This window comes from Oncorhynchus mykiss, chromosome 18 (genome assembly GCF_013265735.2).
Source record: "Oncorhynchus mykiss isolate Arlee chromosome 18, USDA_OmykA_1.1, whole genome shotgun sequence".
NCBI classification, from domain to species: Eukaryota; Metazoa; Chordata; class Actinopteri; order Salmoniformes; family Salmonidae; genus Oncorhynchus; species Oncorhynchus mykiss.
Window position 1 is genome coordinate 41,221,873 of NC_048582.1, and position 14,193 is coordinate 41,236,065.

Below are 14,193 nucleotides of genomic sequence, written 5' to 3' on the forward strand. Positions count from 1 at the left end.
CATTTTCAGGTCTTTAAGTCAAAACTGTAACTCGGCCACTGTATATTTGGCCTTGGGAAATGTTTTGTCCTGCTGAAAGGGGAATGTCTCCCAGTGTCTGGTGGAAAGCCGACTGAACCAGGTTTTCCTCTAGGATTTTGCCTGTTCTTAGCTCCATTCCGTTTCTTTTTTTATCTTGGAGTCCTTAATGATTACAAGTAAATCAATATCAAATTACAGTCCCATTCTCATTTGCTTCTAACAGTACCAAACAATAGAACAGGTCATGGTAAAAAATAGTTTTAGTTACTTAGCTCCGTGGTCCTGGAATTCTCTCCTGAACATTTAAAAATTTGATGATCTAGTTTCGTTGGTGGAGTTTAAACACTTGATCGGTGTATATATCATAGAAGAGTATAATGGTCTTTAGGAAAGCTGTTTTTTTGTCAAGACTTTCGTGTTTTTTTGTAAAATGTTTTTGTTGTACTGTGTGTTTATAGTTTTGTTTAATGTTGTGTTAGTGTATGTAAGTTGTTTTGTCTGAAACATTGTTCCCCCTGCTGCTATTGGACCAGGTCTCTCTTGGAAAAGATATGTTATCTCAATGAGAAAAACTTGTATAAATAAAGGGAAAATAAAATAAAAAACAAGCATACCCATAACATGACACAGCTGCCACTATGCTTGAAAATATGGAGAGTGGTTCTCGATAATGTGTTCAATTGGATTTCCCCCAAACATAACACTTTGTATTCAGGACAAAGTTAATTGCTTTGCCACATTTTTTTTGCATTAATACTTAGGTGCCTTGGGGCAAACAGGATACATGTTTTGGAATATTTATATTCTGCGCAGGCTTCCTTCTTTTCACTGTCAATTAGGTTAGTATTGTGGAGTAACTACAATGTTGATCCATCCTCAGTGTTCTCCTATCACAGCCATTAAACTCTAACCGGTAACTGCTTTAAAGTCACCATTGGCCTCATGGTGAAATCCCTGAATGGTTTTCTTCCTCTCCGGCAACTGTGTTAGGAAGGATGTCTGTGTCTATGTAGCGATAGGGTGGTGTATTGATTCACCCTAAGTGTAATAAATAACTTCACCATGTTCAAAGCGATATTCAATGTCATTTTTTACATTTTATTTTTACTCATCTACCAGTAGGTAGATTTCTTCGTGAGGCATTGGAAAACCTCCCTGATCTTTGTGGTTGAATCCGTGTTCGAAATCCACTGCTTGACTGAGGGACTTTACAGATAATTGTATGTGTGGGGTACAGAGATGTGGTAGTCATTCAAAAAGCATTTTAAACACTTATTGCACACGAGTGAATCCATGCAACTCGTGACTTGTTAAGCACATTAGGCCTACCGATGGTCGATACTGATAGTGACTAATATTTGACATCATAGGAAACAGTCTGTAGCCCATAATTAAGACATTTGAGTGCCCATCCCTGCACCTTAACAGGCCATACATTTTAAATTCTGCATAATGGCACAGCATTTCTGAAACGTTACTGTGGTTAAGGTGATGTTATACTTGTTTGCTGCCATATGACTGGTTTCACATTTGTTTCCAGTTGATAAGGGAAAATATTTAAAAACTGTCATATATTTACAATTCCCTTTTCCAAACGGATTACTCATTTACCTAGCTCTTATCAATAGCTCGTACGAAGATGTACATTACAGTGCGTGGAAAATAGTGAGAGAAAAAATGAAGTAGATGCTTTTCCCACTTGGAACCAGTAGGTTTGCTCGATCATATTCATGGATTCCTCGTGTGTAAAAGTTGTGGAATTAATTCAAAAGGTCCGAATAAGGACACACCTCAATTGTTTCGATCTCCACCTGAAAAAAATAGCAGGTGAATAGCACTCTATTCTCATGCTTAAGTTCAAGGTCAGAATGTGCAGAGAGAGAGATCAGTGGGAATTAAAAATGGAATTACTTTCCATTCACATTCACTTAACTCTGGTCAGAACTGGGCCCTTATTGGTTCAGCTTAGACGGGTGCTGCTCAGTTGTATGAACTATTTGACACATGTACAACATGCATTTGAAGAGCATTTTATTAGATATCTTTTCAAATTGGGACATACAGCTGTGTTTAATAGAACTCAGGAGCATCTGGGCCATAGTTCGCCTGTGAAAAGAACTCACCACAGAGATGCAGGTGACCGCTGGTTTGCTATATTTACAACAACAAAAAAGCAAAACCTCAAGTGAGTGGTATGGTATGATACATAAGATGTCAAATGAAATACATTTTAGATGCATGTCAGAGCATTCTTCTGAAGCGATATTTATAGCAAATTAAAAAGGTATACATGGCAGAAAGCACTCCAATGGAACCAGCTCACATTCATCTGACTTGGAAAATCTCTTCTAGCATCCGACTCAAAGTGGCCAGAGGAGCGGGGCTATAGATAACGTGGTTTTAGTGTTGTCATGAAATGCCTATGTGTCTTGAAATTGACATTAGCATTGAATTATGATATTCATTCTGTATTTCTGCTTAACTTGAGGCAGAGAAGGTGCCAGAGCTGAGCACACACTCAATCAACTCACTTGTTAAAGTCTTGGTTCCTTGCACGCACGCACACAAGATGCTATTACTGTATTTAATTAAGGAAAGTTACACCCCAAAACTACCTTTCGGTATTTGTTTCATTAGTCCATTGTTGATATAGTACCAACATGAAACAAATACCAATATAGGTTGGGTGGAGTTTTACAATTTTTACACAGTAATAGCAAATAAATATCTACCCAATGGGCACTTATCTCACTGTAGGCATCGCTTCATGCATCTCCAGACACACCTAATTCATGTCCTATAATGCTGAACTTCATTTGAATAGCATATTTGTTGGACCAGGCCGTCATCAACCATCCAGCCTTTCAGTGCCTCTCGCAGCATTTTCATTTACAACCCCGTCAGCTGGCTTCTTTCGCCACACACCTGGGGCTCTATTCTATAGCATGACCGAAAAGTAAACGGCAATGTCCCTGCTTTAGCGGAGATTGAGCCGACGTGCGCAGCGCGAATGCAAATCGGAAATGACCTTTGCATTTCTATTGGGGAATCTACGGATTGAATGGAGCCCTTAAATACAGACATACAGTCTTTTAAAAGCAGAGTTAGGCATCACCCTATGTCCATACCTTGTTAAACATATGAGAACTTTCAAAAACACGACACAGATGCACAGACCTAACATTGCAGATACACTTTCGGGTCTATTCCAATCTTATCCATCTAGCCCCCCCCCCCCCCCCCCCCCGTAAAAATATATACAGTACCAGTCAAAAGTTTGGACACCTACTCGTTCCTGGGTTTTTCTTTATTTTTTACTATTTTCTACATTGTAGAATAATAGAGAAGACATCAAAACTATGAAATAACACATGGAATCATGTAGTAACCAAAATTGTTAAACAAATCAAATAAATATATTTTATTTGAGATTCTTCAAAGTAGCCACCATTAGCCTTGACGACAGCTTTGCACCCTCTTGGCATTCCGTCAACCAGCTTCACCTGGAAATGCCAAATCTTTCGACTGGTACGGAGTATATATATAAAGAAGCTTGAAGAGCATGAACAAAAAAAAAGACAATGCCATTTTTTCTTTTACATCTGTCAAGCTACAATGTAGACAGACTTCCACTGCCAGTCAAAACAGAACCTGTATGGAGTCCGTGCAGGAGGCAAGACTGAATATTAATTTGTAATAACAGGCTGAGAATGCAGACAAATACTTTTTACCTCTTTTTTTTTGTTGAACACACCACGCTATTAAAGAAGGCACACATTAACACATACAAATCAAAGTTTGGCTAGTATTCTTCCACAGTTGCCTTTATTTACACCAATATCCACAATGTTAATAGCAATATGGTAAACATAAGTACTGACTATTACAGTTATTAAGGGCTTGTCCATAAGGGGGCGCTATGTGCCCGTGAGTGATTTCTCGGGACCCTGCTTTAAGACACTTGAATAGCCTGAATGATTACGCCTCACCGTGGAACCAATTCTCACCAAGTGTTAAGGATGAAACAAACTCGTTTTTGAGGTTGCAATGCACTGCGCCCCTATACTCTTCTTCAACGACAGTCATATTGGGGGCAAATTCAATTCCTCTGGAGTTATCATAGCACTACCAGGTCAATGATTCTCCTAACTCATCAGGCCCCGAGGCAGCCACCTGTCACGGTGCAGCAGAGCCCCCCCCCCTCTCATTGTATTAGGTATCATGACAATGAAACCCCCCCCACCAGTGACAAACATAATGGCAAATCTGTGATGCATGTTGGGTCGATACTGACGCTCATGTCTCGTTCTGTAGCATCATTCCATTAACACAGAATGAATCACTTGAAGCATTATCAAAGGAGTAATTTCACAAGGTATGCTGTATGAAGTAAAGTACCTACCCTTACCTCAAGGGGTCCAGTTGACACTTAGCTGCACAACGGTAAGTTATTGCTAAATCCCACGCGCCGAGGGATGTAATACCGAACGTGTGTACTGAGTGGGGCCTCCATGTCGTAGAGGGTTAAGAAACGGCTAGGAGTTGAGTCTCACCACAGTTCGTGTAGCTGCTTCCTGGCGACGCCATGTGTGTATCTTCACGTGCAGTGCATATGCCTGTATACACACACATACAGTATACACATATTACAGGCAGGGTGTTCGTTCGTGTCGTGAGGTGCTCTCTTAGGTTGAGGGCTTGGGTCCAAGCTAGAACAGGCATTGTCCATAGCGTCGGTGGTCGACTTGCGATCTGTCCTTTACATTGAGTTCTGGGGCTCCTGTTAATGTATTCTTTGGCCTCACTGAAGGATATAGAACCGCCCCCCCCCCCCCCCCCCCCCCCTCAAAATAATACCACCACATTTTCTATATTCTGTGAATTCATCACCCTTCTGTGATCAAGGAGCATTGCAATAATACCAATATGGTACAAAGACATTCATCAGGTGTGGAGGCTATTCTCGGGCATCTCGCCAAAAGGTGTGTCAGTCCCAGTAGTTGCCCCCTTTGAGCTCCACTTTCCCTAACTCAGAGGAGCGCGGTTACATCGCCTGTCGTTTCGGAGCCTCTTAGGTCCGACTCCTTAGCGCTCAGTAGTTGTACTTGCCTTGCTCATTTACGGGCGAAGTGGCAGGCAGGAAGAGGGGCTTGGGGGGCACTTGGGGCTTGAGGGAGGCCGTGCGGCGTACGATGGCTGCGCGGTGAAGGTGGGGTGGTTCGCTGTAGCTGTGCTGCCGTGTCAGGCAGGCACTGGGGATGAGCGGCTGGTGGACCTCACAGCCGACCCCTCCCCCACCACCACCTGACGAGTTCATCCGGGTGAGCAGTTGGTGGGGAGGTGGCCCACCCCCGTCCTGTCTGAAGCTGTGTTGGCGCGGGACGGCCCCTCCGTTGCCCATCTTGATCATTAAGTGCCTCTGGGAGTGGTGACGAGTCACTGCGCTTCGCTCGGGGATGGACTGCTGCTGCAGTGGGGTGGCGCCGGCCGAGGAGGCGGCGGTGTCCGGGGGCACGTCCAGGCGGCGGGTCAGACTGTCCCTGGGCAGGGTGGAGGAGCTGTAGTACGTGGCTGACTCCGTCTCAGGGATCTGGGGCTGGGATCTGAAGCTGCTGTGGTTATGGCTGGAACTGGAGCTACCCGGTAGGGGGGCACACGGTGAGGTCAGCACAGTGATGCTGCGGCTGCCCGAGGCGCTGACCTCGTAGATGTGCTTGAGGAGCTCGTCCAGGGCCGCCACGTCCACCACCGTCTGCGGGCAGCAGGAGTGGGAGGCCGAAGCCCCCTGCGCACGCTCATCGTTGGGGATCTTCCTCTCCTCAGGCAGGTGCCCCAGGGCTTGGCCGTTGGTCAGGCTGTGAGAGAAGGGGAACACCTGCTGGGTGACGGACCTTGACGAACCCAGGCTGAAGCCAGTGCCAGGGGATGCCTTGGACTCCTTGGCGTTGTTGCAGTTCTGGTTTCTCTCCCACTGGTTCCGGAAGGCCTTCATGTTCTTGATGGGCAGCTCCGGGGTGGAGTCTGGGGTGGGCAGGCCCGAGAGGTTCTCCCCTTGGGAGAGGTTAAGGTCCGGGTCTCCCAGGGACATCCCGTGCCTCTCTGGAGTGTGCTCCTTCCCACTGGGAATGAAGGAGCTGTACATCTTGGGCGTGGACACGTCCAGCTTCTCCTCTTTGGGCTGGCCGTCCAGCAGGCCGTTTAGCTTGGCCAGGCTGCGCAACGAGAGGGCGGGGTGGATGGACGCCTCGGGGTCCTTGCCAAGCCGGTGGGCACGGCGGGCGTTGTGACTGCAGTAGCATGACACCAGGAAGCCGGAGAGGATGGCGCCGAGGAAGAAGGCCACCAGAACGCAGGCGATCAGGAGGGTGTAGTGGACGCTGGGGCTGGACTTCTCCATGTCAGGGAGCCTTCGGACACCTAAAGGAGAAAAAGCAAGAACAAAAGAAAGAAAAATACGTCATGACTTAGCCCGTACGAAAATAAAACCGTCCTTGTCAGGTCCTGTCATGACATCAAAAGGCTTTCACAGTCTCTCTCTCCCCCCCGCCACAGTGTGGCTGTAACAGCATGACTCATCCTAAATCAAGGGCTGGATTCAAATCCGTATCGCGGAAGATCTGCGTTAAAATGTGAAGGCAATTTCTATTGAGACGACACAGCATTACCGTGAATGCAGTGTCTGCAAAAACGGAAACATTGCTTTTAAAATTTAAAATCGAGCTACAACGCGCATCTTAGGCTATACTTCCGCAATACGGATTGAATCAAGCCCCCCAAGTCATTCATTCTTCCCTCCATCAAACACAGAGAGCTATCCTGCCAAGCACTCTGCTGCCACTGTCTCAGGAGGCCACAACAGAGAAGCCTCCAGACAGTCTACTCGTTCATCATAACAAACACCCAAATCAGACCAGACTCTAAACACAGAGCACACAAAGCTTAGGAGGACCCTGGGAGGAAAGCCATGTTTTTTCTCCCCCTCTGCAGAGTTGATTTGAGTTCATACTTCACTGCAGGTGCACCTGGCTCCTCGCACTGGCCAAGATCAACACTCCCAATATCCAGAAGCTTATCGGGGCTCGAACAGGCAGGCTGCAGCCACGGATTTGCAGCTCGGTTATGGGGAGGCTAAATGAGAATGGTGCCCGAGCCTATCCAGCAGAGCAGCAGCTGGGGTGGGGTTTAGCCCAGGAAAGATAATGGTGTCTGTGTCCTCTGGGGAGCTCCATTAAAATGTCATGAAGGTCTAACAGAGGGATCAGGAAGAGTGGATGAGCATGCTGGACCGGGGTAACTCGTGAAGGTCTAACAGAGGGATTAGGAAGAGTGGATGAGCATGCTGGACCGGGGTAACTCATGAAGGTCTAACAGAGGGATCAGGAAGAGTGGATGAGCATGCTGGTCCGGGGTAACTAAAAGAAAGCGTCGCTTGTCACTTCCTGGGATTTTTTAAAATATATATCACATTTTTCATTACAAAGACTACCATGTATATAGTTTCATAAGATGTGGATATCTTGGGAGTAATGGTTAAAGTGTGAAGTATGAAACAGCGCTTGGCCCCGTGGTCTTGCAATCAGAACAGATTTCTAGAACTAAAAGTTGGAGGTAGAAGAATACACAATAAGGACATCCTTTATGCAAAAGAATACCGAAACAGAACACACACATCCCGCCCACCACTAATAGCATCTCCCCCTGGTGAGTACCAACACTCTGACTTTCATCTCATCGTTGTCTCTTTTTTTCCCCTCCAAAAGTTAAAAATAGGACAGGGCGAGAGAGAGACAGATATGGTAATTAGACTCAACCAAAACGAATGTCTTTCTCTCGAAAGCCCTGTCGAGCAAAGCCCTTCCCGTGTGGTTCTCATATAGACTCTTATGTAGGTCACATATTTCCAGAAAGAGTGATGTTCTCAGAGGATTCCTCGCCTCTAATGGGAACCAAATGCATGATAAGCCTCGGATTTTAGCACCGGTTTGAGATCCCGTGCACAGGGCGATATGCTGGCACGGCCTGCCAACCAACTTTAGAGTAGCATTCAAGGGTTAAAACGTAGGGATCTGCTTAGAGAGTCATGGCTTCTGTTGTTGTCAAAACAGTTGTTGAATGTGTGAGGTATCTACCAACTCCAGTAAACAGTTATGACACGGAAAATTGATTGGCTTGGATATGCTCCAGCTATCATTTGACAACAAAGAAAAGTCAATATACTGTATAACAAACATCTTCCGTTTGTCATAAGAGTACAAATGACTTCAATTAGAAACCAAGCTATCGCACAATCAGACATTTTATGACAGGGGCAAGAACAGAGAAAGGAATATTCAGGGTCTGAGTACGCCGGTAGGTACAGGGACTCCAGCACTGGCATTAGATTCTACTCACAGGCCGATGCAGTGGCATTCGCGCGGCGTGAGACAAGGTTTGTTGATGTTGCCTTTGTTGCAGCACACACTGTCCATTGATAGTGTTGCTTAAAAGGTCACAAACTGCTGACCAACATTAGAAACCCTGTTACCTTTGGCCTAAGAGAGTGTGGCGCTCGCACACGCACACACACACAAACTGTTGTCTCTCGTTTCATTCAGCGACCAAATGGTCTTGGCCATTAGTCAAGTCTGATAGATACACAGTCCCAAGTAACCTGCACTTTATTGTGCCTTTCTACACCTGCACTGCTTGCTGTTTGGGGTTTTAGTCTGGGTTTCTGAATAGCACTTAGTGACATCTGCTGAGGGCTTTATAAATACATTTGATAACTTTCCATGACACTTCTGGCAATGTCAAGCACAGACCGGTTAATATATCAACCAATCAAAATGGGACTGTTTGATACTTCACAGCAGTGCTACTTCTGTTGGCAGGACAGCAATGCTACTGTACGTGAAGACAGATAATGAGATGTTGACGAAGCATTCATCTTGGCGTCATTTTGACACGATACGGCGCAGTGTAAGCATTATGGCCCGTGCTAATAAAAGGGTGTGATCGTGCCTCTTTATTTGGCTTCAATGAACAGGACATATGGATATCTGCTGGGAGTGTGAGGTATCCAGATTTCTCTGCTTAGTGCCAATGGAGGCTAGACCAGGCCTCAGGACTTGGCAGGATGTGCCTTTTGAAGGATTACGGAACTGCCGGTGAGCAAAACAAGCATCAGAAACTCTACCCTGCCTTGAGGTGATATTCTGAACAAACGTCCTCTGGTAGATATAGGCAACTGCCAAAATAATGGGTAAGAGGGATACAAAGTATATTGAAAGCAGGTGCTTCTACAAAAGTGTGATTTGTGAGTTAGTTAAGCAATCGACATCCCATCACGCTTAGGGTCATGTATAAAAATGCTGGGCAGTCCATTATTTTGTCTGTCATGGCTATGCCCCCATTGCATGACAATGCCCCCTCCATCTACAGGGTACGAGTGATCACTGAATGGTTTGATGAGCATAAAGACAAATGTAAACCATATGCCATGGCAGTCTCAGTCACCAGATCTCAACCCAATTGAACGCTTATAGGAGATTCTGGAGCGGCGCCCGAGACGACAACACACCAAATGATGGAATTTCTTGTGGAAGAAGGGGGTCGCATCCCTCCAATAGAGTTCCAGACACTGTAGAATCTATGTCAAGGTGCATTGAAGCAGATCTGGCTTCATGGTGGCCCAAAATTATATTCAGACACTTTGTTGGTGTCCCTTTCATTTTGGCAGTTACCTGCATATACATATTTTTGTAGGCCATTTTGTATAAATCCCAATCAAAAAAAAAAAAATGAACTGTGTGCATTTTGTTCTCGGTCATAAATGGTAATTTAACAGTAGAACAGATAAGAGATAATTCTGACAGATGAATATAACATTTAGCACTTAGTGGTGGAATTGGAGTGCCCAGTGAACGCTCCGGTAACTGAAATCCAGATAACACTCAGAATAGTACTATTTATGAGTGTGTATATGCACGTTACCTTAACACATGTAAGGCTTTTTGGGATTCGTGGTTGAGGGGAAAGGCATTATGACTAGAGCCCGCCAGGGAACAGAATCGGAGCTGTCAAACAGTTTGCATAATATAATATGTTTCCTAGTTGTACAACTAGAAAATGGTGCATTTTCACGTATCCAACTGAATGGGGGAGCATCTGGTATTTTCAGCAGATCTTTAAGTTCAGCAGAGCTCCACTTCAGGTTGCGGGGTAATGTATTTCTGCTTGAGTTTATAGTCACACATGTATGTTCTGAACCTGAGCACTCTTGAGCCAGGACAATGGGAATGTTAGGTTTAAGTAATAGGTGAAATGATGTATGCTGGAGAGGCTTGTGATTGGTTAAAATAATCCAACCGGCTTCGAAACCGGCTTATATATGGTAAAAAACGGCTTCGCTCAATTTCTGGTTGGTCACTGTGTGAGAGGTCTAACAGTTAATAAATCTTCTACGAACACTGATCAGTAAAGCCTTTTACTCAGAATTCTGAAAAGCTTTAGTCATTCATTGCCAATAAAACAAAATGTATTTATTACCATAACAACATAGTACAGGCTCCCGAGTGGCACAGCGGTCTACGGCACTGCATCTCAGTGCAAGAGACATCACTACAGTCCCCGGTTCGAATCCAGGCTGTATCACATCCGGCTGTGATTGGGAGTCCTATAGGGAGGCGCACAATTGGCCCAGCGTCGTCCTGGTTTGACCGTGGTAGGCCGTCATTGTAAATAAGAACTTGTTCTTAACTGACTTGCCTAGTTAAATAAAAGGTGAAAGGTCAGGCACACCTTTTCACCAGCCAAAGAAAGGAAAATATTTTCAGGTAAAATCTTCCCCACCCCATCATTAAAGTGAATTCACCACCAGTCCGGAGGTTCAAACTCTCTCTGCTTCCGACCATTAAATGTACAATACAAGTATGACACATTGCTGTTAGGCCTGTACAACGCCTTGCCTCTAGGATAGATGCCACTGGAATCATTGGCTTTCCCATATGCACACGTCGCTCGACGGGCAGTAAATTCATTATCTTGTTTTGCTCGTTTCAGGCGGAGCACCCTCGTCACCGCTGTAATGGATGCTGCCAAGCCTAACATGACAGCGCTTCCCTTCAGGATTGATGTTTCCTGCATGAATGTGCCTGGGAAATCACTGCGTCAACAAGTAAAGCCACTAGGCACCCCCAAGAGAAGCTGAATACATGAAAACCTGAGCATGATAACCGGCTCCAGTGACTCACTCTCAGGGTATAATAGAGGTTGGCGGTGTTCTCACTGGTGAGAGAAATGATATTCAGCCCGGTCTCAAAAGACCAATCTTCCCTTTGTCGGACTCAATCTGAACGTCAATACCAACTGACAATTCAATCGTTTCCCCAGCCTCTTCATTTATTTACACATAGGCGTTTCAATACGGCGTTACACCTACCACAGTATATGACTCTCTTTATGCCAAGGATTTCCACTAGGTGAAGACGTGCGTGTCGTGTACATTTGTTAATGATACGGCCCGGGCCGCGGCTCCGCGTGGTGCATACTGTTACAAGGTGATAAACCGCGGACGGCTATAGGAAATACGTTAAGCTGCCGTAAAAGTAATTAGGAGGTCGGCATACCAGGCGGACGTCCACATAACGCATGCAAATGAGACAATCTGATGTGATTTCTGCTCCGTCTCGGCCCCATAATTGCATACCTCCACCCGAGCTGACGACCCACCGCCGAGTTCCTAAAGTGTTTTTTAATGAGTTGAGGCACTTACAAATGGAGTGTCTCTGTGTTATCTTCCTTGTATTAAAAGGGAAGGTCTATAGCATCAGTTACTGCCAAATAAGTCATAAATTGCCGGTAATTATGATCATTTGCACAGCGTTCGCCCGCAAGACCTTTTTTCAAAAGGGGCTCTTGTTCCTTTTAAAAGACCTTGTAGAGCTTTCGGAACAAACCAAGGCCAATTTTTGGACCGGATTGTTCGAGCCAGCTGGCACAACACAGGTCTGTCCAATGTTCTACAGCCGCAGGACCAATCTCTTAGAACACTGCGGACCACTTAGGCTTTGTGGAGTAATCATAGATGGGCACAAGGCCACTGTCATTTACTATAGGAGCTGCAGTTCAATAACCAACTGCATTCCCTATGTCCTATTGATGCATCTCTAAATTATGTACAACGTATCCACTTTAGAACTAAAGTTAATATGTCAGATTTGGGCAGGATTTATGGACAAAGTTCATCCTAACTGGCTTACGGGTATATCAATAATCGTTGTATGTAAAGCCACGATAAAGATAATATATTCCAAGTGCAGTGGTAAGCTCTCATGTCATATTTCCATCCTCTGGTTTTAACCAGGATCAGTAAAGCACTGCCTTCATTAAATTGATTTGTTTCATAGGCATTCAGAAGTCACTCTGACCATTACCTGGCTAAACTTTGGCATGCTCCCTACGCCTAGTCCATCATTGGAGTCAGGACGTTTTCTGCATAGCCATCAAGACCGTTTCAAGGACTTTGGCATTGCCAGTGTTTCTGGAGGGTTTCAGTGATTGAAAACCACCTTCGCTGTGTTCCCGGTGCTCGTGGAGGGCCACCTTGAACCCTGTGTGCTGCTGCATGATGGGATTGACTGCTAATGAGGCGATACCGCCATGATTTTATACACAGATTGCACCTGGGGGCCAGTCAAAGTTCACTCAAAATAGCATTATTTTTTAAAAACAGACTCCAGTCAGAATTGGACTTCCCCAAATCGAGAAATCACTTCTCTGACAGACATTCACGCTTGGCTGAGCTACGCCAGGGCCAGGAGGTTAAAGCCCAACGTGCCTGTTGGCAGCCGAGGCTAGTCTCTCCATTAGCCTCTAATAGCGTCGTTCACTCCTTGGGTTAATCACAGTGAATGGCAAAGGCTGGGCTTCTATTACATCACAAGGGTCTTCTCTGGTGTGAGGCTCGCTCTGTGAATTACAATTACCATGCTCAAGTAATATTAGGCCTACCAGAGGGGTTTATTGACTTGAGCCATGCCGAGTTATGAATTGCGAGATTGAAAGTACATTATCTATCGGCTGCCCATGGAGATCCTCTTGGTTTAAAAAGTGTATCTGATCTTACTCCTCAGCCTCCAATTTCTAGAAGCAGCAACACGTGTTTAATCTTCTCTACAAGATGTGGAACTAGAGCAATGTTTGTAGCCCTGTGAAGGAGCGAACTGAACCTGTTCAAATCAAACAATACTTTGAATTTCAAGTCAAATAAAAAGCTATAATGGTCTCTAAGTCAAAAGGTTTAACAGACACGGAAAAGCTTGGGGTACTCTTTCATTTTCAAGTTGTCTAGTGAGAAGCCTTAAAGGGAAAATACACTTAAACTGTTTAAAAAAGGTTTGTTTCATTAGTCCCACTGTTGATACAGTCCCAAAAGGTTTTGCATGTCAGCAGTCAAGTTTTCAAGATTAGACATACAAGAAGCAAAGGGTCAAGCGTTCACATCGTCATGGTGTGAAACTACTAATTGCCAATAGTTATAGCAAACTCATTGCATGTAACTTAATTCAAAGTGTTTATGCTCAGTCATACTACAATAAAACGAATTGGAAAGCAACACAGGGAGAAAGAAAGGGCGAGAGACTGGGAGAAATGGAAACTGACCGTAGGCCGAGTCTGCCGCGGAGTTCTGGTTTCGTGTGGTCGCCAGCACATCTGCTGATGGGAGCAAAACAAAGCATTAACATGGAGAGAGAAAAGAGTGAATGACATACCGCTCACAAAGACATAAGAAAATAAACGGGGTTCTCCCGGCGGCGTGACGTGAAATACAAGTAGTAGGTTCCAAATTGTGACCCAGTTGTGGATTCAAGTGTCATAAAATCATTTTTAGATGTGCCATTTTCTCCCCTACCGTACTTTTCTCTTCATATTCTTGTACTTTTAGTCTGCCTTGTATAAACATGCAGTGTAGCATGTAGCATGTGTCTGCAGTATGTAGCCTTGTTGATAGAACTTCCGTGTGTATCTAAGAACATACTTCAAAAAAGATATATATTTGTAGGTATTTTCTTAAAACTGCATTGTTGGTTAAGGGCTTGTAAGTAAGCATTTCACTATAAGGTCTACTACACCTGTTGAATTCGGCGCATGTGACAAATACAATTTGATTTGATACTGTACCACTTCAATGTT

At 44.8% G+C, this 14,193-nt stretch overlaps 1 protein-coding gene across 4 annotated transcripts in view; it reads right to left on the bottom strand.

Annotated features, from left to right (window-relative positions):
- Nucleotides 1-3,812: 3,812 nt before the first annotated feature.
- The window catches only part of LOC110496267 (semaphorin-6D), a 101,856-nt gene continuing 91,475 nt past the window's right edge, over nt 3,813-14,193 (bottom strand). For 3 of the 4 annotated variants that reach the window (XM_036952840.1, XM_036952839.1, XM_036952838.1), the window contains exons 19-20: nt 13,663-13,716; nt 3,813-6,438 (exon numbers count right to left, since the gene is read on the bottom strand). In XM_036952840.1, the coding sequence (XP_036808735.1) occupies nt 5,114-6,438; nt 13,663-13,716 (1,379 nt within the window). In that variant the 3' untranslated portion in view covers nt 3,813-5,113. The remainder of the gene's footprint in view (nt 6,439-13,662; nt 13,717-14,193) is intronic. The other variant, XM_036952841.1, reaches the window with a different exon arrangement.